Here is a 27,800-nt window from a genome sequence, read left to right on the forward strand (position 1 = left end):
ATCACAGGTGTGAGCCACTGGGCCCTGCCCTACTAGTTTTTGATAAATATATTTTAAAGCTCTTTTGTTAGATGCATACACATTTGGATTATGTCTTCTTGGTGAACTCTTATCATTATGTAATGTCCTTTATCTCTGCAGATTTTCCTTATTCTGAAGTCTATCTTATATGACATTAATATAGCCATGTTAGTTTTTTTCATTAGTGTTTTTGTGGTATGTCTTTAACCATCCTTTTACTTTAGACTAGCTATATCATTTTTGAAGTGAGTCATTTTTAAAATCCATTCTAATAATCTTTGTCTTTTTAAAGAAAAATGGCTTTGAGATATAATTCACATACCAATTAATTAATTCATTTAAGCATAAAATTCAGTGTTTTTAGTATATTAACAGTTGTGCAACCACCACTATAATCTAATTTTAGAACACTTTTGTCCCCCTAAAAGAAACTTGGTACCCATTGGCAGTCAATCCATTCTTCTGTTCTCTCTCCCAAGCGCTAACCAACCACCTGCCTACTTTATTTCTATAAATTTGTCTATTTTGGACGTTTCATATAAATGGAATCATACAATATGCAATCTTTTGCAAATGACTTCTTTTAGTTTAATATTTTCAAGGTTTATCCATGTTGTAGCATGTATTAGCACTTCATTGCTTTTTAATTGCTAAGTAAAAATATTCCATTTTATGAATACACCACATTTTGTTTATCCATTCATCACTTAATGGACATTTGGGTTGTTTCCATGTTTTAGCTATTATAAACAATGCTGCTATAAACATTCATGTACAAGTTTTCATATAAATGTATGTTTTTATTTCTCTTGGGTATATAAGTAGCATAGGAAGCAGTGGGTCATATGGTAACTTAGTGTTCTGAAGAACTGCCAGACTGTTTTCCATAGCAACTGTACTATTTTTTTTTTTTTACATTCTTACCAGCAGTGTATGAGAGGTTTAATTTCTCCATATCATCACCAACACTTATTATTGGTCTTTTTTTTCTATTTTAGTCATCCTAGTGGGTTTGAAGCAGTATTTCACAATTTTGATTTGCAATTCCCTTAATGATAAATGTTGAACTTTTCATAGGTTTATCAGTCATTTGTTTATCTTCTTTGAAGAAATTTTTATTCAAATCCCTTGCTTTTTTTTTTTTTTTTTTTTGAGACAGAGTTTTGCTCTTGTCACCCAAGCTGGAGCACAGTGGTGCGATCTCGGCTCACTACAACCTCTGCCTCCCAGTTCAAGCGATTCTCCTGCCTCAGCCTCCCTAGTAGCTGGGATTACAAGTGTCCGCCACCATGCCTAACTAATTTTTTGTATTTTTTTTTTTTTTTTTTTAGTAGAGACGGGGTTTCACCATGTTGGCCATGCTGGTCTTCAACTCCTAACTTCAGGTGATCCACCCACCTTGGCCTCCCAAAGTGCTGGGATTACACGCATGAGCCACCATGCCCAGCCCCCTCCTTGCTCATTTTTTAATTGGGTCTTAATATTTAGTCTTCTGATCAATCAACATGAGATGTCTTTTCACCCCTCTGATACCCAGGCTGGAGTACAGTGGTGCATTCTCAGTTCACTGCAACCTCTGCCTTCTGGGTTCAAGTGAATCTTCTGCCTCAGCCTCCCGAGTAGCTGGGACTACAGGTGCGGGCCACCACACCCAGCTAATTTTTGTATTTTTAGTAGAGACAGGGTTTCACCATATTGGCCAGGCTGGTCCTGAACTCCTGACCTCGTGATCTGCCCCACCTTGACCTCCCAAAGTGCTGGAATTACAGATGTGAGCCACCGCTCCCAGCCTTACTTAGATCTTTTAAAATTTCTTTCAACAAGGTTTTATAGTTTCCAGTATATCTATTCTTTTTGAGATGGAGTTTTGCTCTTGTCACCCAGGCTGGAGTGCAGTGGCGCAATCTCAGCTCACTGCAACCTCTGCCTCCCAGGTTCAAGCGATTATCCTGCCTCAGCATCCTGAGTAGCTGGAACTACAGGCGCGTGCCATGAGGCCTGGCTAATTTTTGTATTTTTAGAAGAGATGGGGTTTCACCATGTTGGCCGGGCGGGTCTCAAACTCCTGACCTCAGGTGATCGCCTGCCTCGGCCTCCCAAAGTGTTGGGATTACAGGCATGAGCCACTGTGCCCGGCCTCCAGTATATGTGTTCTGTTTCTTTTGTTAAATTCATATCTAAGTATAATTTAAATTTATAAATTTAATTTTAAACCTTTTATACTTTGTTATTGTAAACAGAATTGTTTTTAAGTTTCATTTTTGGATTAGTCATTGCTAGTATATGGAAATACAGTTGATTTTTGTTATATTGATCTTATATTCTACAACCTTGCTGGAACTTGTTGATTAGTTCTATTTTAATAATTCTTTAGGATTTTGTATATATAAGATACTGTCATGTACAAAGTGTTTTATTTAGTCCTTTCCAATCAGGATGCCTTTTATTTAATTTATTGACTAATTCCCTGAGTGCAATGTTTAGAAGTGGTGAGAGGGGATATCCACATTATTTTCTTATTAGGATGTTAGTTGTGGGTTTTTCGTAGATCCTCTTTATCAGGTTGAGGAAGCAGCCTTCTATGTATTTGTTGAGCAGTTTTATCATGAAAGGGTACTGGATTTTTGTCAAATGCTTTTTCTGTGTCTTGAGATGATCATATGTTTTTTGTTTTGATTCTATTAATATGCTGTATTACATTAATTGATTTTCAATTATTAAACCAATTTTGCATTTCAGGGATAAATCCTGTTTGGTCATGGCATACACTACCTTTTACATGTTGTTGGATTTGGTTTGCTAATATGTTGTCAAGGATTTTTTGTGTCTATATTCATGAAGGATATTGGTCTAGTTTTACAATTGCCTTTTAATTGGTGAGTGTAGGCCATCTTCAGTATTGGCTGATCTTCCACTTTATTATTTGCTTTCTGTTTATTCTGTTTTTAAAATTCTTCTGTGTTCCTGCACCTGCATTATTTTGGATTATTTGGAGACTTTTCAAAATTTAATTTTAATCTACTGTATTTTGACTAAATCTTTTTGTGTAGTTTTTTTTAGTAGTTGCTCTAGGAGTATACAGATATCTAGCTTTTTACAGTCTACATAGAATCAGTATTTTACCACTTCAGGTGGAATGTAGAAACTTTACCACCATATTAGAACTGTTTATATTTCCCTCTTTATGTTGTAGATGTCTTATATATTACTTCTGCACACATTAAAAACCCCATCAGAATTTCATAATTTGTTTTCAGCCATCAAATTGATTGATGGATTGATTGAAACAGAGTCTCGCTCTGTCGCCCAGGCTGGAGTGCAGTGGCATGATCTCGGCTCACTGCAACCTCCACCTCCCAGGTTCAAGCGATTCTCCTGCCTCAGCCTCCCGAGTAGCTGGGATTACAGGCGCCTGCCACCATGCCCAGCTAATTTTTTATCTTTGTAATAGAGACGGGGTTTTGCTATGTTGGTCAGGCTGGTCTCAAACTCCTGACCTCAGGTGATCTACCTGCCTCAGCCTCCCAAAGTGCTGGGATTACAGGCATGAGCCACCGTGCCCAGCCATCAAATATATTTTAAAGCAGCAGTTCCCAACCCTTTTGGCACCAGGGACCAGTTTCGTGGAAGACAATTTTTCCATGGATAGGGAAGTCAGGAGATGGTTTCAGGATGAAACTGTTCCATCTCAGATCATCAGATATTAGATTCTCATGAAGAGCATGCAACCTAGATCCCTCGCACGTGCAGTTCACAACACGGTTCACATTCCTATGAGAATCTAATGATGCCACTGATTTGACAGGAGGCAGAGCTTGGGTGCTAAGGCTCGCTCACCCGCTGCTCACCTCCTGCTGTGCAGCCTGGTTCCTAATAGGCCACAGACAGGTACCAATCCACGGCCTGGGGTTTGGGGACCCCTATTTTAAAGAATTCAATAGGAGAGGAACTGTCCATTATATTTGCCCAGATATTTCTGTTGCTGTTTCTTCATTCCTTAACTTTCTTTCGTCTTAAGAATTTTCTTAGCAGTTGTTTTACAGCAGGTCTGCTGGCAATTATTTCCCTTAGTTTCCCTTCATGAGAATATTTATTTGACCTCCAAGTCTGAAGGATGTTTTCAGTAGACATAGAATTTTGGGTGCCAAGACCCAGGAGATAATTCTTTTTTCTTTTAGCACTTTAAAAATGCTATTCCATTATCTTCTCACCTCCATAGTTTCTGATGAGCACTCTGTAGTCATTCACAATGTTCTCTTGTAAGTAATGTGCCATTATTCTCTGGCTACTCACAAGATTTCTTTAACTTTAGCTTTCAGCAGTTTGATTATGGTAAGTCTGGGCAATGATTTATTTGTGTTTATCCTGTTTAGAGTTTGCTGAGGTTTTAGAACCTGTAGGTTTACGTCTTTCACCAAATTTGGTAATTTTTCAGCCATTATTTTTTCAAGTATTTTTTCTGCGCTATACTTTTTTCCTCTCTTTCTGAGACTCTAATGACATAAATCTTAGATCTTTAATTATTGTCGCACAGGTTGCTGAGAATTAGATAATTTTCCAATCTCTTTTCTATGTTCAGATTGGATAATATCCATTGAATAATCTTCAAAGTTGATCGTTTTTTGTCTCATTTCCATTCTACTATTAAACCCATCCAGTGAGGTTTTATCTCTGTTACTGTGTTTCTTAGCTCTGAAATCTCTATTTTATTCTCTTTATATCCTCTATTTTTGGCCGAGAGTTTATACCTTTCATTTCAAGAAAATTCACTTACTTGTTGGAACAGTTTAATAATAGCTTCTTTAAAGTCCTTGTCATATAATTCCAACATTTGTATCATCTAGGAGTTGACTTCTGTCAACAGTCTTTTCCCGTGCAAGTTGAGATTTTTCCTTGTTCTTTGATACCAAGTAATTTTGGACTCTTTCAATATTATGCTATCAGACTCTGGATCTTGTTTAATAAAAAATGTTTTATATTCTTGTTGCATGTGCATGTGTGTATTTGGGACAGGGACTTGCTCTGTCACTCAGGTTGGAGTGCATGGCACAATCATGGCTCACTGAAGCATCAACCTCCTGGGCTCAAGTGATCCTCTGCCCTCAGCCTCCTGAGTAACTGGGACTACAGGTGCACACCACCATACCTAGCTAATTTTTGTATTTTTTGTAGAGACAGGATCTCCTTATGTTACACAGATTGGTCTTAAATTCCTGGACTCAAGTAGTCCTCCCACCTCGGCTTCCCAAAGTGCTGGGATTACAGGCATGAGCCACAGACCTAGACTATATTCTTGTTTTAGAAGGTATCAATCTGGTTGTGTCCAGGCCACAAGTTCTGATCAGCCTTCTGTGGGTTGTGGTTCCAATGTCAGTTCAGTTTCCAAAGTCTTTGCAATGCTATTCATATCTATTACACATGTGCACCAGGTAGTGGCCAGTCTAGAATTTGGGCAATGGTGATCTGTCCTATACATAGTTAAGTTCTAAAAGTCTACATATGCTAGGGAAGCCCATTTTTATTCATTTTTGGTAGAAATGTATGAGGTGCTGGATTTAATCAAATACTTTTTTTCCCTGTATTTATTGAGTTGACTGTATTGTTTCTGCCAATTCTCACTTACGTGGTTTATGTCCTTGCACGTTTGATGATTTCTGAGTGAATTCATATTTGATTTATACTAATCTGTGGCAATCCAGAAAGCTTAACTTTGAGAAGTTTCTTTTCAGATGTTATAGCCTTCTTGAGAGACCCCTACTTAATAAAGAAATCTCAGGTTCAGGCTGGGCATGGTGACTCACACCTGTAATCCCAGCACTTTGGGAGGCCGAGGTGGGCAGATCACGAGGTCAGGAGATTGAGACCATCCTGGCTAACACGGTGAAACCCCGTCTCTACTAAAAAATACAAAAAATTAGCCAGGTGTGGTGGCGGGCACCTGTAGTCCCAGCTACTCGGGAGACTGAGGCAGGAGAATGGCATGAACCCAGGAGGCGGAGCTTGCAGTGAGCCGAGATTACTCCACTGCACTCCAGCCTGGATGACAGAGCGAGACTCCATCTCAAAAAAAAAAAAAAAAAAAAAACCATGAAACTACCCAAATTAATCATTATTACTATTGTTCTAAAAAGCCAATGCTAACTGAAATGAATTGTCTTTGTTCACCATACTTTCTCACATTTATATTCCTTTCATTTTCTTCTTCCTGAAGTATACACTTAAGTAGTTTCTTTTTTCTTTTTTTTTAGAGATGGAGTCTCACTATGTCACCCAGGCTGGAGTGCAGTGGCACGATCTCAGCTCACTGCAGCCTCCGCCCCCTGGGTTCAAGCTGGGACTACACGCATGTGCCACCATGCCTACCTAATTTTTGTATTTTTAGTAGAGATAGGGTTTCACCATGTTGGCCAGGCTCGTTTCGAACTCCTGACCTCAAGTGATCCACCCGCCTCGGCCTCCCAAAGTGCTGGGATTACAGGCGTGAGCCACTGTACCCAGCCTCCTTAAGTAGTTTCTTAAATCAGTTTGAAAATCATTATTATTTCACCATCATTTTTGAAAGACTGTTGAGTAGGCACAGAATTCCAGGTCAAAAGTTACTTTCTCTTTGAATTTAAATATTGGAGCCTGAGTACAGTGGCTCATGCCTGTAATAGCAACACTTTGGGAGGCTGAGGTGGGAGGATCACTCGAGCCCAAGAGTTTGACACCAGCCTGGTCAACACAGTGGGACTCTTATCTCTACCAAAAATTAAAAAAAATTAGGTGGGCATCATGGCATATGCCTATAGTCCCAGGTACTCAGGAGGCTGAGGAGCTGACCCCAGGAGGTTGAGGCTGCAGTGAGCTGTGATCACACCACCACACTCCAGCCCGGGGAACAGGGTGAGACCTCCGTCTCAAAAAAACATGTAATAATTTAAAGATAAAAATAAGGATTTTAGTTCACTGTCTTATACTGTACTTCAAAAATCTGTTGTCAGCTTACTGGTCCTTCCTTTCTAGGTAATTGGTCTTTTCACTTGGAAGCTTTTAGCTTTTAAGATCTCAGGTTTATCCTTGGTGTTCTCCAGTTTTACTTCACTACATACACCTAGATGTAGGTTTCTATTAATTTATCTTGTTTGGGACCTTGCTTTCTTATGCTGAGAAATTCATATCCTGGAAATTGCAGTCATTATCAGGAAGTTGCAGTCATTATCATTTTCTCTCCTGGAGAGACTAGAAGCTGGAAGTGCCCTTCCCTCTTCTCTCCTTTTATCTATGTATGTTGTGTACTGGACCTTCTCATTCTGTGTTCTATCTTAACTTTGTCTTTCTGTGTTCCATTCTAGGTAATCTACTCAGAGCTGTATCCTCAGGTTCTCTCATTTTGTCTTCAGTTACGGGTATTAACCCCTTATCAGATAAGTGGTTTGCAAATAATTTTTTCCCAGTCCGTAAGTTGCCTTTTCATTTTGTTGCTTTGTTTCCTTTGCTACACAGACACGTTTTTTAGTTTGACGTAGTCCCATTTATTTATTTTTTTGTAGCCTAAGCTTTTGGTGTGATATCCAAAAAATCATTGCCAAGGTCAGTGTCGAAAAGCTTATCGCCTATGTTCTCTTCTAGGATTTTTATGGTTTCAGGTCTTAACATTTAGGTCTCTTATCCATTTGGCATTGATTTGTGTAATGGTATAAGATAAAGATTAAATTTACTTTTTTTTTTTTTTTTTTTTTTTTTGAGACAGAGTCTTGCTCTGTTGCCCAGGCTGCAGTGCAGTGGCGCAATCTCGGCTCACTGCAACCTCCGCCTCCCAGGTTCAAGTGATTCTCCTGCCTCAGCCTCCCAAGTAGCTGGGATTACAGGTGTGCACTACCACACCCGGCTAATTTTTCTATTTTTATTAGAGACGGGGTTTCACCATGTTGGCCAGGCTGGTCTCAAACTCCTAACCTCAGGTGATCTGCCTGCCTCAGCCTCCCAAAGTGCTGGGATTACAGGCATAAGCCACTGCATCTGGCCAAAGGTCCAATTTCATTTTTTCTTGGAGACAGGATCTTGCTCTATCACCCAGGCTGGAGCACAGTGACACAATCACAGATCATTGTAACTTCAAACTCCTAGGCTCAAGCCATCTTCCCGCCTTAGCCTCTAAGTAGATGGGACTACAGGCGTGCGCCACTATGTCCAGCTAAGTTTTGTATTTTTTGAAGAGACAGGGTCTTGCCATGTTGCCCAGGCTGGTCTTGAACTCCTGGGCTCAAGCAATCCTACCTCGGCCTCCAAAAGGGCTGGGATTATAGGCGAGGGCCAACCAATTTCATTCTTAACACTGACGCGTGCTAACTTCTTTAGTGTACTTTGCACAGCACCTCTTGAACTCATTTGGTACTATTATAACATGCAGGGCTTCATACAAGAGAGTACTCACCTGTAAGATGGGCGCCGTGCTAGGATCCCGTGGGCTTTCTGTGAGGAGCCTATGCTGTCGGATGAGTCCTGGGACTCCTCACTTTCTGATAAAGATGATACCTAAAAAAGAACTGGCATTAACATGATGAACAATGCAGGTGGGAAAAGAAACAACTGAATTTTTACTTTTAGAAAAAAATGATCTGTCTCCTGCCACTCCAATTCATTTGTACATTAAATCTAAAGTCTAAAAGAAAGGAACAAAAGGAAAAGGAAAAATGAGAAAGTTTATTCCAGGAGCCCAACCTATTAAAGGAATATCAAATATAGCAGGCCCAGAGCTGAGAATAAAGTCTGTCCCCCAAATGAAGCAGTACTATTTTACCGGAGTTAAAAAGACCAGGCTCTGATGTCATTCTCCACCCTATTTCTACACTGATGCACATTACTTAAAAGTGTTGTTTTATTACTAATCTACCTGACATGCTAAGTTTGAAAAACCTGTTAGATATTCAACTGCTGACATTGAGACGACCATTAAATATACAAGCCTGTAGGTCTGGGAAGAGGTCTGGGCTAGATACATAAATTTTGGAGGTCTAGCTTTTCAGAGTCCTTAAAGCCATGAGACTGGATGAGCTCATAGGGGTAAATAGAAGAGGACTGAGGACTAACCTCAGGAACACTAAGAGACTGGATGAAGAGGAGGAAGCAGCAAATGAGACTAAGGAGTCACCAGTAAAGAAGAGAACCAAATGATTGAGCTGTCCATGGAAAACTAGTGAAGACAGCATACTGAGGAGAAAAGAATGATCAACCATGTCCAATGCTGTTTACAAGTTGAGATAAAATAAAGACTGAGAACAGACCATTCGATTTAGCAAGGTGGAGGTCACTGGCAATGGCAGGTATAAATATATGCCATTTTAAAATCTGTATGATTCAATTTTATCTCATTTCACAAGTTAATACATGCAACACTTGGCATGCATACAATGTTAATTTTTATAAACTACATCAATACAATATGCAAGTTATAGCAATATTTTACAATTGAGAAAACAAGTTGTTTTCGATTTTTTAAAAATATTTTTAATTTTTTTATTTTTGAGACAGGGTCTCACTCTGTCACCCAGGCTGAAGTGCAGTGGCGCAATGACAGCTCACTGTAGCTTCGCCTTCCTGGGCTCAAGCAATCTTCCAGCCTGAGCCTCCTGAGTAGCTAGGATTACAGGTGCACACCACCATGCCCAGCTAATTCATTTTTTTTTATTCTGACAGGGTCTCATTATGTTACCCCGGCTGGTGTCAAACTCCTGGGCTCAAACAGGCCTCCCAAAGTGCTGGGATTACAGGTATGGGTCACCATGTCTGGCCTCAATTTTTTAAGCATATTAAAACTTTCCAACATTTGTCCAAAGTTAGATTGTGATACCCGACTTTATCTGATTTTTTTTTTTTTTTTTTGAGATGGAGTATCGCTCTGTCGCCCAGGCTGGAGTGCAGTGGCATGATCTTGGCTCACTGCAACCTCCACCTCCTGGGTTCAAGTGATTCTCCTGCCTCAGCCTCCTGAGTAGCTCGGATTACAGCCACGTGCCACCACGCCCAGCTAATTTTTGTATTTTTAGTAGAGATGGGGTTTCACCATGTTGGTCAGGCTGGTCTCAAACTCCTGACCTCATGATCCACCTGCCTCAGCCTCCCAAAGTGCTGGGATTGCAAGTGTGAGCCACTGTGCCTGGCCGACTTCATCTTAATTTTTAAAAATAAAATAACCCAGGCCAGGCGCGGTGGCTCACGCCTGTAATCCCAGCACTTTGGGAGGCCGAGGTGGGTGGATCACGAGGTCAGGAGATTGAGACCATCCTGGCTAACACGGTGAAACCCTGTCTCTACTAAAAATACAAAAAATTAGCCGGGCCTGGTGGTGGGCACCTGTAGTCCCAGCTACTCGGGAGGCTGAGGCAGGAGAAGGGCGTGAACCTGGGAGGTGGAGCTTGCAGTAAGCCGAGATCGCGCCACTGCACTCCAGCCTGGGCAACACAGCGAGGCTCCCGCTCAAAAAAAATAAAAATAAAAATAAATAAAAAATAACCCAAACAGGCCTTTAGAAGGGACATAAGAAATCAATTCTCCACATTAGTTACTATCTATAGAAAGCCTTCCCCTAAACTATTTAGACATGAAATTTCCAGAGAGGCTTCTTTTATATGTTATTTCCTTCAAAAATGAGTTCTAGTATATAACTACTCATTTATATTTCATATTAAATCTATATCATTATACAGAAAAGAATTAGTCACAACCCAATAATAATTAAATAATAACCAATAATTTAAAATAAGAAAAATCTGTCACTTTTCTTTTCCTCAAGCATCATAAATTTTTTTTTTTTTTTTTTTTGAGATGGAGTCTTGCTCTTGTCGCCCAGGCTGGAGTGCAATAGAACAATCTTGGCTCACTGCAACTTCTGCCTCCCGGGTTCAAGCGATTCTCCTGCCTCAGCCTCCCAAGTAGCTGGGATTACAGGCACCTGCCACCATGCCTTGCTCATTTTTGTATTTTTTAGTAGAGATGGGGTTTCACCATGTTGGCCAGGCTGGTCTCGAACTCCTGACCTCGTGATCCGCCCACCTCAGCATCCCAAAGTGCTGGGATTACAGGTATGAGCCACCGCGCCTGGCCATAAAATACTTCATTTCTAATCTAATTCTTTAACTACACTGTCTGTTCCTAAGCTTACTCCAAAGCCTTCCACTGAACTTAAGAAAATAAATTGTAAAACTAAGGAATTACTTGTAATTAAAATCAAAAATTTATCTTTAATAACAGCACCAGCAAATAAGACTAAAATTTCCATATAAACACTAAAAAAATTCATGCAGCCACCTCCTTTCACATGGGAATACCACATAAAGATGCAGCTCTAGTTTTTACAACATTGCCATAATCAGGAGAAGAAAGGAGGAATATAGCTTTTCTTCTAGGAGAGCTGCTTCTAAAAACGAGAGATGACCAAAGGTATTCTGGGACTCACAGAAATTGGAAGATAAAATGGGAAAAGTAGAAAGAAAAGGAATCTAGGATGGCTCTTTCTTTCCTACTTTTGTCAGGTGTTAATATGAAGGTAGATAAATACAAATAAGAACTTTCCTCTACTACAAGAGAACTCTTTTATTTGACCTCCATAAAGCATGTGGTAGGTAGGTACTAACTCCATAAAGCACACAGAAAATACCTGGGATAAAAGGGTGCTTTCCCTTTAAAAAAAAAAAAAGTCCCTCATTTCCTTAAATCATAAGCAATAACTTTCCCTAAAATTGTCTTCTATTTTCACTAGGTATTATATACATGAAACTAGAAATTCTAAAACTTTTCTATTTGCCTGATTTGGTCTGCAGTCTAATTTGTAAGACAACTTTATCTTGGTTTATAATATTATAGGTACAGCAACTGAAATGTATCTGAAGACTCAGGGTATAAAAGTTCCAACTCTCGACCACTAAGTCTTCAAATTTCTGTATCATTTGCACATGTGGTGGGTGAATTACAGAAGACTGGGCTGTCTGGATGACCCCCTGAACCTGTACTTGCTCTCCAGGAAGACGTATAATTGTCACTGGCGCAGATCCTCTTAATGACATCAATAGAACAAATACAAATTCAATTAACAAAATATATATTGTACCTATGCACATAAGATAGCTGAGTTCTTAACACTGGAAACACATTTCAGAGCTGATTATATTTAATCGCATCATTAACCAAACATTAGGTACCTTCTATTGACCAGAGGCTGAACTAGGGATTGAGAGTACAAACTAACTATAACAAATAGAGTAAGAGTTATAATAGAGGAAAATTACAAAGTACTGTTCTGTGGGAGCAAAGAAAGGGTGTTATTTCATCTGGGTTTTGAATAATTAACAATTACCTCAGGGTATGTATGGAGGGGCAGGAGTTAGGGGACTGGAAGGTATTTTAGGCAGAGGAACTGATTGTGCAAAAACATGGAGAATCTTCAGCACATGCTATTCTGAAGAGATATGGTTGAAAACTAACCAAGAAACCAAGAGACAAAAAGTGAGTGAAACACCAACTTTGGGCAGCATCTTGAAAAAATATATATATATATTTCAAGTCAATGACTGAATCATGAAATTGTAATTTATTTCTGTTGAAATCAGATGCGGTTTCATGGAAATACCATGATAAAATGCTAAACTAAGAAAAGTCCACTCATCATCCCTCCAGGCTCACCTCAGGTCCTACCTCTTCCAAAAAGCTTTCTCAAATATTTTCAGTTAACAGAGATCTCATGCCTTCCTCTGGACTACTCTGGTCCATACCATTACTCTTGGATTTAAATCACAAAATAAAATCCTGGACTACTTCTCAGGACGTGAAAGTAAGCTTCCTTCCTGCTCCCCTGTTCTCCTTCTTCACATTGGGCTCCAAGAATACTGCTTTCCCTGTTCCCTTTTTTTCTTTTTTTTTTTTTGAGACTGAGTTTCATTCCTTCCCAGGCTGAAGTGAAGTAGCACGATCTAGACTCACTGCAACCTCCGCCCCTGGGTTCAAGCGATTCTCCTACCTCAGCCTCCAGAGTAGCTGGGATTACAGGCATGCGTGACCACGCCCAGCTAATTTTTGTATTTTTAGTAGAGACGGGGTTTCCCCATGTTGGCCAGGCTGGTCTCGAACTCCTGACCTCAGGTGATCCGCCCACCTCCGCCTCCCAAAGTGCTAGGATTACAGGCGTGAGCCACCGCACCCAGCCTTCCTGTTCCCTTTCTTCTTTCACTGAAAGTTCTTTTCCTCATCCGAAGACTAGATTAAACAAACTCCAGTCTCATCATCCCTCAAAATGCCTAGGGTCATGAAATTCTGTATAAAATTTATCCAGCCACTAAGAACTGTAAACTCCATTTGTAGCAAAAACAATGCCATTCTAACTGACCAAATTCTTGACCAGTGGCTTTTGTCATGCCAAGGTTGTGTCCCTAGAATGACAACAGAGCCCCCTTAAAACACCTGCCTGAGAAAGTTCAATTCTACCAAAAAATTTTACCGTTTGTTCCAGCCAAAACTTGACTATAGGCCCCATCCTCACTTTTCTTACAGCATTTTAGAAAACTTGCTGTTATGAATCCTTTCTCTGTCCCGTGAGATGTAGACATTCTAAAACCTAGAAATCTTTCTTTGGGCCTGTAAATGTAGTAACCAAGAAAGAAAAGATTTGGTCCCTGTCTCCCAGTCTGTGGGAGAGTAGGAGCCTAACTTTGACAAGTGCCAATGAGCAAGCAGGACGGCTAATCATAGTGACAATTCCTTCCCTCCCCCAAACATCTTATGTACTTTTCCTTTAGAACACCCCAATATTTAAAAAGCTTTCCATCTGTTTCAGTGGAGCTGAGCTCAATTTATGTTGGAGTTTCTCTCCTATACTGCAGTAATCTGATAAAATCTGTCTTGCTGCCTTTAACATATGTCCAGCTCTGTTCCTCTTTGACAGTACCCCAATATGGGCATAGAGAAATTGAAGAATAAGAATAAACAAAGAGCTGGGTGCAGGGACTCACGCCTATAATCCCAGCACTTTAGGAGGACAAGAGAAGCCCAGGAGTTCAAGATCAGCCTGGGCAACATAGGTAAAATGCAGTCTCTACAAAAAATACAAAAATTAGCCAGGTTTGGCAGCACATGCCTATAGTCACAGCTATGTGGGAGGCTAAGCTGGGAGGATTGCTTGAGCCCAGGAGGTGGAGGTTGTGGTGAGCTGTGATTGCGCCACTGCACTCCAACTCTAGCCTGGGTGACAAAGTAATAACCGTCTCAAAAAAAAAAAAAAATAGAACCCACAAGTCTTGAGAGTCCAGCTCTAGAGTTACCATTACACTTGGAAAACATTAACAAAACGTCTCCCCACCTTTCAATAACTGAAGCCACTCAGCTAATGGGGAGAGCGTATGATAGGATTAATTTACAATTCTAAAAGACTAAGGGCCATCATTCCTCAAAGGTTTCTGGCAATCCATGTGATTTAATGCAGGCTATGGGTCTGGCAGGTTGAAAAGGAAAATAGGCACCAGATTTTGATTTAGCTAGTGGTAGTCCCTATCCCTTATTACTACGGTTCGTCTAACCTCACAAAATGCTCATTACTCAGGGTCTCAAAGTCCTGATTCTCTTCCCAACCCCACTCTCAAACCTGATAATCTAAATATTGAGAGACCTTTCAAAGGAGGAAAGGGAGGACCTGGTTCCCCAATCTTTTTTTTTTGGTGGGAGGGCGCAGGCAGGGTCTCACTCTGTCAACCAGGCTGGAGCGCAGTGGCACAATCTCGGCTCCCTGCAACCTCTGCCTCCTGCGTTCAAGCGATTCTCCTGCCTCAGCCTCCCGAGTAGCTGGGATGACAGGCGCCCACTACTTCCGGCTAATTTTTAGTACACATGGGGTTTCACCATGTTGGCCAGGCTGGTCTCAAACTCCAGGCCTCATGTGATCCGCCCACCTCCCAAAGTGCTAGGATTACAGGTGTGAGCCACTGCACTCTGCCAGAACTTCATACCACTTCTCTGTCCACTGGTTCACTTACATTATAAAGATTCTAGATTCTAAATTATCAGTCCAAAATCTAAAACAGAGCAAGAACAAATAAAAATAAATAGTAAACAGGCCAGGCATGGTGGCTCACACCTGTAATCACTTTGGGAGGCCGAGGTGGGCAGATCACCTGAAGTCAGAAGTTCAAGACCAGCATGGCCAACATGGCGAAACCCCCGTCTCTACTAAAATTACAAAAATTAGCGGGGCATGGTGGCGCACGCCTGTAGTCCCAGCTACCCAAACTGCTTGAACCCAGGAAGTGGAGGTGGAAGTTGTAGTGAGTTGAGATTGCACCACTGCACTCCAGCCTAGGCAACAGAGCAAGACTCTGTCTCCGAAAAAAAAAACAACAAAAAAAACCTCATTTAATATACATTAACACTGAACTACGTATCAGTCGCTAGCACTGTAACGCATGCCTGAATGAAACTTATCTAACACATGTATTTCCTCCATAAGGCACATCACAGCCTTCTTGCACTTAGAACACAAGATAGCACTTTGTACTACACTTGGGAGTCAATTTTAAATAGCAAAATCACCAACAAAAAGGAGAAAAATGCAAAAAATGTGGTTATACTAACTAGACCGCAAAGAGGCCAATTGTTTATACTATGAGAGCTGATGCAAGAAGACACAGCATCACCTTGTTTGACCTCAGCTAGGAATATAGGAGTGACTCAAATTTTTTGCCACTTTGCACATGTCCGTGAATGACCGCAAAAGTGCCGTGAGTGTTTTTGGAGTTAGAAATAAATTTTATCAAGTAGGCAAATTTGCAAATACAGAATCTGTGAATAATAGGAACCAGCTCTAGCTACTCAGGAGGCAAAGGCAGGAGGATCACTGGAGGGCAGGAATTTGAGGCCAAAGAAATATGATCATGCCACTGCACTCCAGCTTAAGCAACAGAATAATACTCGGTTTCCAAAAAAAAAAAAAAAAAGGGCCAGGTGCAGTGGCTCACGCATACCAGCACTGCACTTTGGGAGGCTGAGGTGGGCAGATTATTTGAGCTTAGGAGTTTGAGACCAGCCTGGGCAACACTGCAAAACCCCATCTCTACAAAAAAATACAAAAAGTTTAGCCGGATGTGATGGCACACACCTGTGATCCCTGCTACTTGGGGAGCTGAGGCGGGAGGATTGCTTGAGCACAGGAGGTCAAGGCTGCAGTGAGCTATGTTCACACTACTGCACACCAGTCTGGGTGACAGAGTGAGACCCTATCTCAAAAAAAAAAAAAAAGATTGGCTATAAAATAGTTAATTTTTATTCCTCATCTTATTTGACCTATCAGCCACATTTTACACAGCTGACCATCACTCATTCTGATTTCCAAGATTTTAGTTACTCTTGATTTTCCTCCTACCTCACTGACAATCCCTCTTCAATGTCCCCAAACTCCAAATGCTAAAGAAGCCCAGATCCATTGACTCATCTCTACAATACTTACCCCTCAGTAATCCCATCTAGTCACATGACTTTGATCACACTACACCTATGTTAAAGAGATATTGTTCCACAGTTCTTGGATGCTCTATTTTTCTCCCTGCCCTTTCCTTTGTTCTCTGTTTTCGTTGTGGGTAATTTCTACTGACCCATCTTCAAGTTCACTGATTCTTTTCTTAGCTGTGTCAAGTCTACTAATAAACCCAAACATATACTTCACCTGTGTCACCATTTTTTTTTTTTAGACAAGGCCTCACTCTGACACCTAGGCTAGAGTGCAGTGGTGCGATGTTGGCTCACTGCAACCTCTGCCCACTGGGCTCAAGCAATCCTCCCACTTCAGCCTCCTGAGTAGCTGGGACCACAGGGTGTGCACCACCATGCCTGGCTTTTTTTTTTTTTTTTCTTTTGTATTTTTAGTAGAAATGGAGGCGTGCCATGTTGCCCAGGCTGGTCTTGAACTCTTGAGCTCAAGCAACCTGTCTGCCTCGGCCTCCTAAAGCAATCTGTCTGCCTCGGCCTCCTAAACTGCTGGGATTACAGGTGTGAGCCACCACACCATTTTTATTTCTAACATTTCCATTTGACTTTTTCATATAGTTTCTAACCCTCTGTTGAAATTCCCCAGCTGTCCGTGCATGTTTTCTACCTTTCCCACTGGAGCCTTTAACATATTATTCATTCTTATTTGAAATTCACTCTCTGATAGTTCCAACAGCTGGGTTATCCTGAGTCTGGTTCTGTTTATTGTTTTGGTTTTTGACAGTGAGTTGCTTCTTTGTGTGCTTTTGGTATGTGTTTTATAATTTTTGCCTGAATGACAGACATCATGGGTAAGACACTAGAGACTAAAGTAAATAGTATTTATCTTCAGAAATGGGAAAACAAGAGAGTACACCTCTTCACTAGGGTGTGTGTGTGCGGAGGGAAGGGGTTGAGTCATCTATTCAGGAACTGAGCTGGGTTTGGATTTTGTTGTTGTTTGGATTACCTTAAGTGTACTACCAGCTTCAAATTCCTCTAGTATGACTTTCAGCTTAGGGTGGGGCTGGTATGTCAGAGGGTTTTTCTCATTGTTCTTGCCACACACTCAGCCTTAGGCTTCATCTCTGCATCTGCCCCAAAGAGGCTCTTTCCATACTCTTGTCCCTCCCCCAGGGGTAGATTGCTGTTGCTTGACTTGACAGCACCAACAGGGAGGTTCTTTGTTGTCCTGGCCCAGTCTCAGTCTCAGGTAGGCCCTATGTCCCTGGGTTACAGGGGTTGGGGCTTTCTCCCAGTGGCAGAAAAACTCTAATAGTCTAAGCCCTTAACAGTTTCCTGCCGTTCCCTCAGGGTTTGTGGGTTTTCTTTTTCTTTTTACTTTTCCCAGACACAATGGAAAACTGGGTTTATTCCCTTTTTCCCAGTGGCTTAAAGCCTTTTTTTCCAAAGGAAAAAAAGGTCCAAGTGGGCCTGTACCACCTACCAAGGCATTCTCTGGTCTCCCTTGTGTCCCCAGCCCCATTTTTCTCCTAAACAACTGCTGGAGGTCCTTGGAGAAAAACCTACAAGAGGGTATGAACTGTCTTTGTGTCTGCAGCTCCCAGGGATTCTATACACTCACGCTTGCCTACACTTGGACTTTAGCAATTCATTAATTTTCCTGCTAGTATGCAGCCCTGCTTATTTTCTGTGCTCTGTCACAGGTGAGCCATGCCCACACCCCACCTCTATGAGTTTATTATTTTATAGAACATACAACTTATTCTTGTTTCAGGGTAAGAGTAACATTGTTTCCAGCTTTCTGCATCTTGGGGGAGTCTGGAAATCATCCCATGATTATAAATACCACCTATATAGCCACAACTCCTAAATTTAGATTTCTAGTCTGGACCTCTCTCCTGGACCCCAGACTCATATATCTAGCTGCCTACTGGATAAATCTACTTGGATGGTCTGCCCAACAGATTTTAGGGTGGCCCCTATGATCTGCAGCTCCTGGTGTTTGGGACTTTGTCTAATCCTCTTCCCTTGAGAGTGGGAGGGACTTGTGACTTGCTTCTAACCAACCTTATTAAGCAAAGATGATGGGATGTCATGTTTTATCACAAGGAAATGGGATGTCATTCCTTTGATTATATTATGTATAAGACTGTCTTGCTAGCAGACTTGCTCTCACTCTCCTGCTGGACTTGAAGCAGGCTGCCATGCTGTGAACTGCATACGGAGAGGATCATGTGGCAGGGAGTTACTGGTGGCCTTTAGGAGCTATGGGCAGCCTCCAGCCAAGAACCAACCAAAAAACTGAAGCACTCAGTCCTACAGCCACAATGAAAAGAATTCTGCCAACAAACTAAGTGACCTTGGAAGTAGATTCTTCTCTAGTCTAGTCTAGCCTCCTGCTAAGAACTCAGCCCTAGCCAATGCCTCAGTTGCAGTTTGGTGTGAGACCGCAAAGCAAAGAACCCAGTTAAGATATGCCTGACCCCACACAAACTGTGAGATAATAAATGTGTGTTGTTTTAAGCTATTAGCTTTGTGGTGATTTGTTCTGCAGCACAGAAAACCAACACAGATAATATTACAGACATAACACGCCTAAAAACCAAATTCCTGATTGCCAACATTCCCCCAAAAAGAAATGGAAAACATCATCCAGCGTTGTCCATCTCAATAAATGGCAATTATATATATACGTCTGTGTGTGTGTGTGTGTGTGTGTGTGTGTGTGTGTGTGTGTGTGTGTGTGTGTATGTATATATATAATTTTTTTTTTGAGATGGGGTGGGTCTACACTATGTTGCCCAGGCTGGTCTGGAACTCCTGGGCTCAAGCAGTCCTCCCACCTGAGCCTCCCAAGCAGATGGGATTACAGGCATGCACTACCACGCCCAGGTCAAGTAATTTCATTCTTAACAGTTGCTCAAACCAAAACTGTGACGTCAATCTTGGCTCGTTCCTTTATTTAAAACTCCACATCCAGCGGGGAGGGGGGAGGGATAGCATTAGGAGATATACCTAATGCTAAATGATGAGTTAATGGGTGCAGCACACCAGCATGGCACATGTATACATATGTAACTAACCTGCACATTGTGCACATGTACCCTAAAACTTAAAGTATAATAATAATAATAAATAAATAAATAAATAAAAAATAAAACTCCACATCCAATCCAAAAGCAAATACTATTGGCTTTACAACCAATATATATCCAGAATCTAACTTTGTCTCATCACTACCCCAGCTACCACACTGGTCCAAGCCATTGTCATCTCCCATGTACATTACTGTAATGCCTTCTAACTAGTTTCCTGTTTCTATTCCACAAAGCAGTCTGAGTGATTCTTTTAAGATATGCCAGATAACGTTTCTACTCAAAACACTCTAAAGGTTCCCCACGTCACCCAGATTAAAACACAAAAATTTTACAGTGGCATATGGCCTGCATTATCCGGCACTCTCCCCTCTTCGCACCCCAACCCTCTCTGCCTCATCCTCTATCCATCCTCTCCCAACACACTGGCCACCTCAGTGTTCCTTGACCATATCAAGCACATATTAGTCTCACAGTTTTACAACTGTTGGTCCATATAATTGAACAAGTATTTCCTCAGACAAATGTCTCTGTCTACCTTGTATAAAAAGAGAAGTCCCCTGTCCCCACGACCAACTCCCTATCTCTCCTATCCTGCTTTATTTGTCTCCATGGCACATATTACCAACTGATAGGTTTTGTTGCCTGTCTCTCCAAAATTAGAATATAAGTTCCATGAGAGCTGAGAATTTTGTTCACTGCTATATCCCCAGTTTATACTGAATTATTATAAAATACTGTTTCCTTTACATAATTTTTTTCTGTTTTTTTTTTGAGACAGGATCATGCTGTGACCCAGCCTGGAGTGCAATGGTGCAATCACGGCTCACTGCAGCCTTGACCTCTGGGGCTCAGGTGGTCCTCTCACTTCTGCCTCCTGAGTAGTTGGGACTGCAGACAAACGCCACCACACCTGGCTAAATTTTTTTATTTTTTAGTAGAGACAGAGTCTCACTACGTTGCCCAGGCTGGTGTCAAACTCCTGGGCTCAAGTGATCCTCAGCATCCCAAAGTGCTGGGATTATAGGTGTGAGCCACCGTGGCCAGCCATTTTTTTTTTTTTTTTTTTTTTTTTTAGACGGAGTTTTGCTCTGTCGCCCAGTCTGGAGTACAGTGGCATGATCTCGGCTCACTGCAACCTCCACCTCCCCGGTTCAAGCAGTTCTCTGTCCCAGACTCCTGAGTAGCTGGGATTAAAGGTGCATGCCACCATGCCCAGCTAATTTTTGTATTTTTAGTAGAGACGGGGTTTCACCATCTTGGCCAGGCTGGTCTTGAACTCCTGCCCTCGTGATCTACCCACCTCGGCCTCCCAAAGTGCTGGGATTACAGGCATGAGCCACTGTGCCCAGCCTGCCAGCCATATTATTTTTAAAAATCACTATAAAATGATTTACTATCTAGAAATGTATTTATTCCACTTCACTGTAAATATGCTTCTGAGGAAATTTGAAGAGTCACATCTAACTAAAATAACTGAAATATAGATATAAGTAAGCCAACTGAATTAGAACATTTCTGTAAAGTGCTCTATTAACAGAAAAATAATCAAAGAAAGACTCCACCTTATTTTTCTAGCACCATCTGGAGAAGACACTGCTATTCTTCACAGATATAGCCAAATAAGGCAGAAGGATATATCAAGCTTAAAGGACTAACCCCTTTGGGTCACTGGTTTTCAAACCTTTTGGTCACAAATCCTTTCGACATTCTCAAACTTATTGAGGACCCCCCAAAATTATTATTTCAGTTATATTTATTAATACTTACCATATTTAAAATTAAATTTAAAAAATTAACAGTTCATTTCAAAATACAATAACAATCCATTACACGTTACCATACCTATTTCCATTAATACATTTTCAAAAAAAATTAGTGAGAGAAATGGCATTGTTTTATATTTCTGCAAATTCCCTTAATATCTGGCTTAATAGAAAACAGCTGAAATCAGCCGGGTGCAGTGGCTCATGCCTGTAATCCCAGCACTTCGGGAGGCCAAGGTGGGTGGATCACTTGAGGTCAGGAGTTCAAGACCAGCCTGGTCAATATGGTGAAACCCCACCTCTACTAAAAATACACAAATTAGCTGGCCGTGGCAGTGGGCACCTGTATTCCCAGCTACTTGGGAGGGTGAGGCAGGAGAATCACTTGAACCCAAGAGGCAGAGGTTGCAGTGAGCCAAGATCGCACCACTGCACTCCAGTCTGGGCGACAGAGCAAGACTCTGTCTCAAAAAAAAAAAAAAAAAAAAAAAAAAAAATGGCTGGCCACGGTGGCTCACACCTATAATCCCAGCACTTTGGGATGCTGAGGATCACTTGAGCCCAGGAGTTTGACAGCAGCCTGGGCAACATAGTGAGACTGTCTCTACTAAAAAAAAAAAAAAAAAAGGGCCCGGTGTGGTGGCTCAGGCCTGTAATCCTAGCACTTTGGAAGGTTGAGGCAGGCGGATCACGAGGTCAGGAGATCAAGACCATCCTGGCTAACACGATGAAACCCCGTCTCTAGTAAAAATACAAAAAATTAGCCGGGCGTGGTGGCGGGCGCCTGTAGTCCCAGCTACTTGGGAGGCTGAGGCAGGAGAATGGCGTGAACCTGGAAGGCGGAGGTTGCAGTGAGCCGAGATCGCGCCACTGCACTCCAGCCTGGGCGACAGAGCGAGACTGTCTCAAAAAAAAAAAAAACAAAACAGAAAGAAAAAGAAAACAGCTGAAATCTCTTATCTGATTCTACATTAATTATGTTATCATACATTGTTTTGGTTGAATTATATGAAGAAAATCTGCCCTCACATAGATATGCAATTAGAAAAGATGTGTAGTGTTTTAAAAGCCTTTTCATTTCATTGTATTCTTTGATACAGCAGCAAAACTCAGCAAGTTATAGTTTCTTAAAGGTTATTTGCTATGTACAGTCTGAACTTTGTGTATTGTTAACATTAAAATCCGTTAGTCTCATCTTGCACTTTAAATGGCTCTTACACTCATGCATGATTTTTTTTTTTTTTTTTTTTTGGAGATAGGGTCTCACTCTGTCACCCAGGCTGGAGTGCAGTGGCATGATTATAGCTCACTGCTGCCTTGAACTCCTGGGCTCAAACAATCCTCCTGCTTCAGCCAAGTAGCTGTTACTACAGGTGTTGTAGTGCCACCACACCCAGCTAATTTTTAAAACTTTTTTGGCCGGGCACGGTGGCTCACACCTGTAATCCCAGCACTTTGGGAGGCTGAGGTGGGTGGATCACCTGAGGTCAGGAGTTTGAGACCAGTCTGGCCAACAGGTGAAACCCCATCTCTACCAAAAATACAAAAAATTAGCTGGGTGTGGTGGTGGGCGCCTGTAATCCCAGCTACTCGGGAGGCTGAAGCAGGAGAATCACTTGAACCTGGGAGGCGGAGGTTGTAGTGACCCGAGATCGTACCACTGCACTCCAGCTTGAGCGACAGAGCGGGACTCCGCCTTGAAAAACAAAAACAAAAACAAAGAAAACAACTCTAAATACAGTTAGGCCTCTTTATTCATGGGTTCTGCATCCATGAGTTTCACATCTGTGGATTCAAACAACCACAGATTGAAAATATTCAGGAAAAAAATTTCTCTATACTGAACATGTACAGATTTTTTTTCTTGTCATACAGTATAACTATTCACATAGCATTTACATAGTACTAGGTATTAAAAGTAATCTAGAAATGATTTAAAGTATACAGGAAAATATGTAGGTTATATATAAATACCATGCCGTTTTCTATCAGGGGCTTTAAGCATCACAGATCTTGGTATCTGTGGACATCCTGGAACCAGTCTCCCACAGATACTGAGAGATGACTATATACTTCGTTTAAAAGAAAATAAAACTAAATGATCTTGACAAGATATTTAAAGTCCACCTTCTTTTCTTATATTTTAACATTTTATACAGTCTTTTTTGCTTGTTTTTCTATTTTATTTTTTATTTATTTATTTTTATGATATGGAGTCTCGCTCTATTGCCCAGGCTGGAGTGCAGTGGCATGGTCTGTGCTCACTGCAACCTCCACCTCCCAGGCTCAAGCAATTCTGCCTCAGCCTCCCGAGCAGCTGGGATTACAGGCAACTGCCACTGCGCCTGGCTAATTTTTGATTTTTATTAGAGACAGGGTTTCGCCATGTTGGTCAGGCTAGTCTTGAACTCCTGACCTCGTGATCCGCCCGCCCTGACCTCCCAAAGTGCCAGGATTACAGGCGTGAGCCACTGCGCCTGGCCTTTGCTTGTTTTGTTTTGTTTTTTTAACATTAATGCCAGGTGCGGTGGCTCACACCTGTAATCCCAGCATTTTGGGAGGCCAAGGTGGGTGGATTACCTGAGGTCAGGAGTTCGAGACCAGCCTGGCCAACATGGTAAAACCCCATCTCTACTAAAAATACAAAAAATAGCCAAGCGTGGTGGCAGATGCCCGTAGTCCCAGCTACTTGGGAGGCTGCAGTAGGAGAATTGCTTGAACCCAGGAGGTGGAGGTTGCAGTGAGCCGAGATCATGCCACTGCACTCCAGCCTGGGCAACTAGAGCAAAAATCTGCCTCGAAAAAAAAAACCCAAAAAACAAAAACCAAAATAAAACACATTAATAATCAGTCTGAAACGAGATTAATCTGCATATAAAATATTCCTAACAAGCTCACTATTTTGGCCGGTCCCTCCCTTACCTGTTGAGCAATATGAGAAATGTGAGCTCCCTGAACTGCTGAACCAGGTTGAGGTGCTGTCTCTGACGGGGTACTCTTGTGGGAATCTTCCATAATCAACTATAAGGGGGAAAAAAGTCAGTTAAAATTAAATATGATACAGAATGTTTAAAGTATACTATAGAATCATATAGAAATTGATCATTTAGTTGCCTCAATGGAAAAGAACTGGTAGCAATGGTATAGAGATAGAAAGGGGACTGTGCATTTTCTTTAAATTTTTTGAATTTTGGCCCACAAAAACATGTTTAAGTTTAATAAAAGGCACATATGAACATAAATTATGATGACTAAGTTTGCAAACGTTATCCCATTGAAGAATGATGACAGTCTTCCTGTCTATGGACACAAACATATCTGTCTCTAGTCTAGGGAAGTTTCTAAGTGTACATATAGTTTTTTATATAGAGAATTTACTGAGTAAAAGTTGAACAAATAACTAAAACTATACCTAAGGAGGTTCTAAATAAGTTCTAGAAAACTTAGATAATCAACTTCAGGATATGTAGGCTAGGTAAGAATGAGAATAAATGAGCTATGAGAGATCAAATACGGCAAATAGGGAGAGAACCACTAACAAAGAAGCTGGTAAAAGATTTAGACAGAATTTAATGTTTTTAAAGGTTACCTGGAAAGGCCAGAAAAAAAAAAAGAGAGAGGGCTAGCCAGAAAGCTTATGAAAAGATGCTCAATATCACTATTAAGGAAATGCACTGAAAACTACAATGAAATATCACCTCATACATACCCATTAGAATGGGTAATATCAAGACACAGAAAATACTAAGTGTTGGCAAGGATGTGGAGAAACTGGAACCCTTGTACACTACTGTGCTGGTGGGAATGTAAAGTGGTACAGCTATTATGGAAAACGCTATGGCAGTTCCTCAAACAAAAATAGAGCAATTTCACTTGGTGGTGTATATATCCAGAAGAATTGAAAGCACGGTCTCAAAGAGAAGAATATTTGTACACCTATGTTCATGGCAGCATTATTATTCACAATAGCCAAAAGGTGGAAGCAACCCAAATATTCATCAGTGGATGAATGGATAAATAAAAGTGACTGTACATACAATGGAATATTGTTCAGCCTTAGGAAGAAACTCCTGTCACATGCTACAGCATGGATGAACCTTGAGCATACTGTGCTAAGTCAAATAACCCAGTCATAAAAATACAAAAACTTTATGATTCCACTAACTTGACGTATCTAGAATAGCAAAACTCCACAGAAACAGGAAATAGAATGGTGGCTATCAGGGACTAAGGGAAGGAGCAAATGGAGAGTTGCTGTTTAACGGGCATGAAAAAGTTCTGGGCTGGGCATGGTGGCTCAAGGCCGTAATCCTAGCATGTTGGAAGGCCAATATGGGCGGACTGCCTGAGCTGAAGAGTTCAAGACCAGCCCTGGGCAACATGGTTTCTACTAAAATACAAAAAAAATTAGCCAGGGGTGGTGGCAAGCGCCTGTAATCCCAGCTACTTGGGAGGCTAAGGCACGAGAATTGCTTGAACCTGGGAGGCGGAGGTTGAAGTGAGTGGATTGTGCCACTGTACTCCAGCCTGAGTGACAGTGGGAGACTATCTCAAAAAAAAAAAAAAAAAAAAGTTCTGGACATTGGTTGTACTTAACCAATGTGAATGTACTTAACACTATAGAACTGTATGTTTAAAAATGGTTAATATGGCCAGGCGCGGTGGCTCACGCCTGTAATCTCAGCACTTTGGGAGGCCGAGGTGGGAGGATCACGAGGTCAAGAGATCAAGACCATCCTGGCCAACATGGTGAAACCATGTCTCTACTAAAAATAAAAAATTAGCTGGGCATGGGGGCAGGTGCCTGCAGTCCCAGCTACTCAGGAGGCTGAGGCAGGAGAATCATTTGAACCCGAGAGGTGGAGGTTGCAGTGAGCTGAGATCGTACCACTGCACTCCAGCCTAGTGACAGAGTGAGACTCTGTCTCAAAAAAAAAAAAAAAAGGTTAATATGGCCAGGTGTGGTGGCTCACGCCCATGATCTCAACACATTGGAAGGCTGAGGCACAAGAATAACATGAGCCCAGGAGTTTGAGACCAGACCTGGCAACATAGTGAGAGCCCGTCTCTACAAAAAATAAAAAATTAGCTGGGCATGGTAGTATGCCCCTGTAGTCTCAGCTACTCCGGAGGCTGAGGCAAGAGGATTGCTTCAGCCCAGGAGTCAAGGCTGCAGTGAACTGAGATCACACTACCGCACTTCAGCCTTGTCTCAAAAAAAAAAAAAAAAAAGATAGTAAATTCCACGGTACGTATACTTCTCCACAATTAGAGAGAGAGAGGGCAGCTAGGTAGCTGCCAGGCTTCACTGAATTAATTACTGTGGACTTCAAGCCTACATATTTTCTTCTTCCTTTTTTCTAAGTCAGAAAACATTTTTTTTTTTGAGACAGGGTCTCACACTGTTGCCCATGCTGGAGTGTAGTGGTGCAACCTCGGCTCACTGCAGCCTTGACGTCGAAGGCTCAACCCATCCTTCCAGCTCAGCCTCCTGAGTAGCTGGGACTACAGGTGCATGCCACCATGCCTTGTTAATTTGGGGGGGGGTCTTTTCTGTACAGATGGGGTTTTGCCATGTTGCCCAGGCTGGTCTTGAATGCCTAGGCTCAAGTAATTACTGTCTGCCTCGGCCTCCCAAAGTGCTGGGATTACAGGTGTAAGTAAACATGCCCAACCCAAATTCATTTTTAACAAATGAATTGAAGCTATTGTTTTTAGTCAATGGAAAAAAGCATGAAATCGCTTCAGACAGAAAGTAGTTTAAATTTTTTTTCCCCTCAAATACACCACTAGTCTTTTTCTTCTTACATGGAAAATACACAATAGAAAGAAAAAAGGATGACAGATATTAATCACAATATTGTCTAATTTCTTTTAGTCTTCTATTTCCACAACTTCTTAAAGTCATAACCATACTACATGTACTACTTTGTATCCTCATATTTTGTATCCTGTTTTCATTTATCATACATATTTTCTAGGTTTTAAATAGAAACATATTTAAAGGCTACATAGGCTGGGCAGTGTGGCCCATGCCTGTAATCCCAGCATTTTGGGAGGCCGAGGTGGGCAGATCATCTGAGGTCAGGAGTTTGAGATCAGTCTGGCCATCACAGTGAAACCCCATCTCTACTAAAATTACAAAAAATTAGCTGGGTATGGTGTCGCATGCCTGTAATCCCAGCTACTCAGCAGGAGAATCGCTTGAACCCGCGAGGCAGAGGTTGCAGTAAGCTGGGATTGCCCACTGCCCTCCAGCCTGGGCAACAGAGCCAGACTCCATCTCAAAAATAAATAAATAAAGGCTTTATAATACAGCATCCAGTGAATGTGCATAAATTGTATTTTTTACTAAAACAATACTGTCATGAACATCTTTGGTGCATAAACCTTTCTCTGTAATTAAGATTTTTTTCTGTAAGTTCCAAAAAAGAGAATTACTTAATGTAAGGGAATTACATAGGAAATATTT

At 41.3% G+C, this 27,800-nt stretch overlaps 1 protein-coding gene across 5 annotated transcripts in view; it reads right to left on the minus strand.

Annotated features, from left to right (window-relative positions):
- Positions 1–27,800, minus strand: part of ATF1 (activating transcription factor 1) — a 58,032-nt gene that overhangs the window by 16,840 nt on the left and 13,392 nt on the right. For 4 of the 5 annotated variants that reach the window (XM_019039452.4, XM_031001129.3, XM_019039453.4 and 1 more), the window contains exons 2-3: positions 24,251–24,349; positions 8,438–8,538 (exon numbers count right to left, since the gene is read on the minus strand). In XM_019039452.4, coding sequence (XP_018894997.1) covers positions 8,438–8,538; positions 24,251–24,343 — 194 coding nt within the window. In that variant the 5' untranslated portion in view covers positions 24,344–24,349. Of the gene's footprint in view, positions 1–8,437; positions 8,550–24,250; positions 24,350–27,800 lie in introns of those variants that run through there. The other variant, XM_055357225.2, reaches the window with a different exon arrangement.

This window comes from Gorilla gorilla, chromosome 10 (assembly GCF_029281585.2).
Source record: "Gorilla gorilla gorilla isolate KB3781 chromosome 10, NHGRI_mGorGor1-v2.1_pri, whole genome shotgun sequence".
Classification (NCBI taxonomy): domain Eukaryota; kingdom Metazoa; phylum Chordata; class Mammalia; order Primates; family Hominidae; genus Gorilla; species Gorilla gorilla.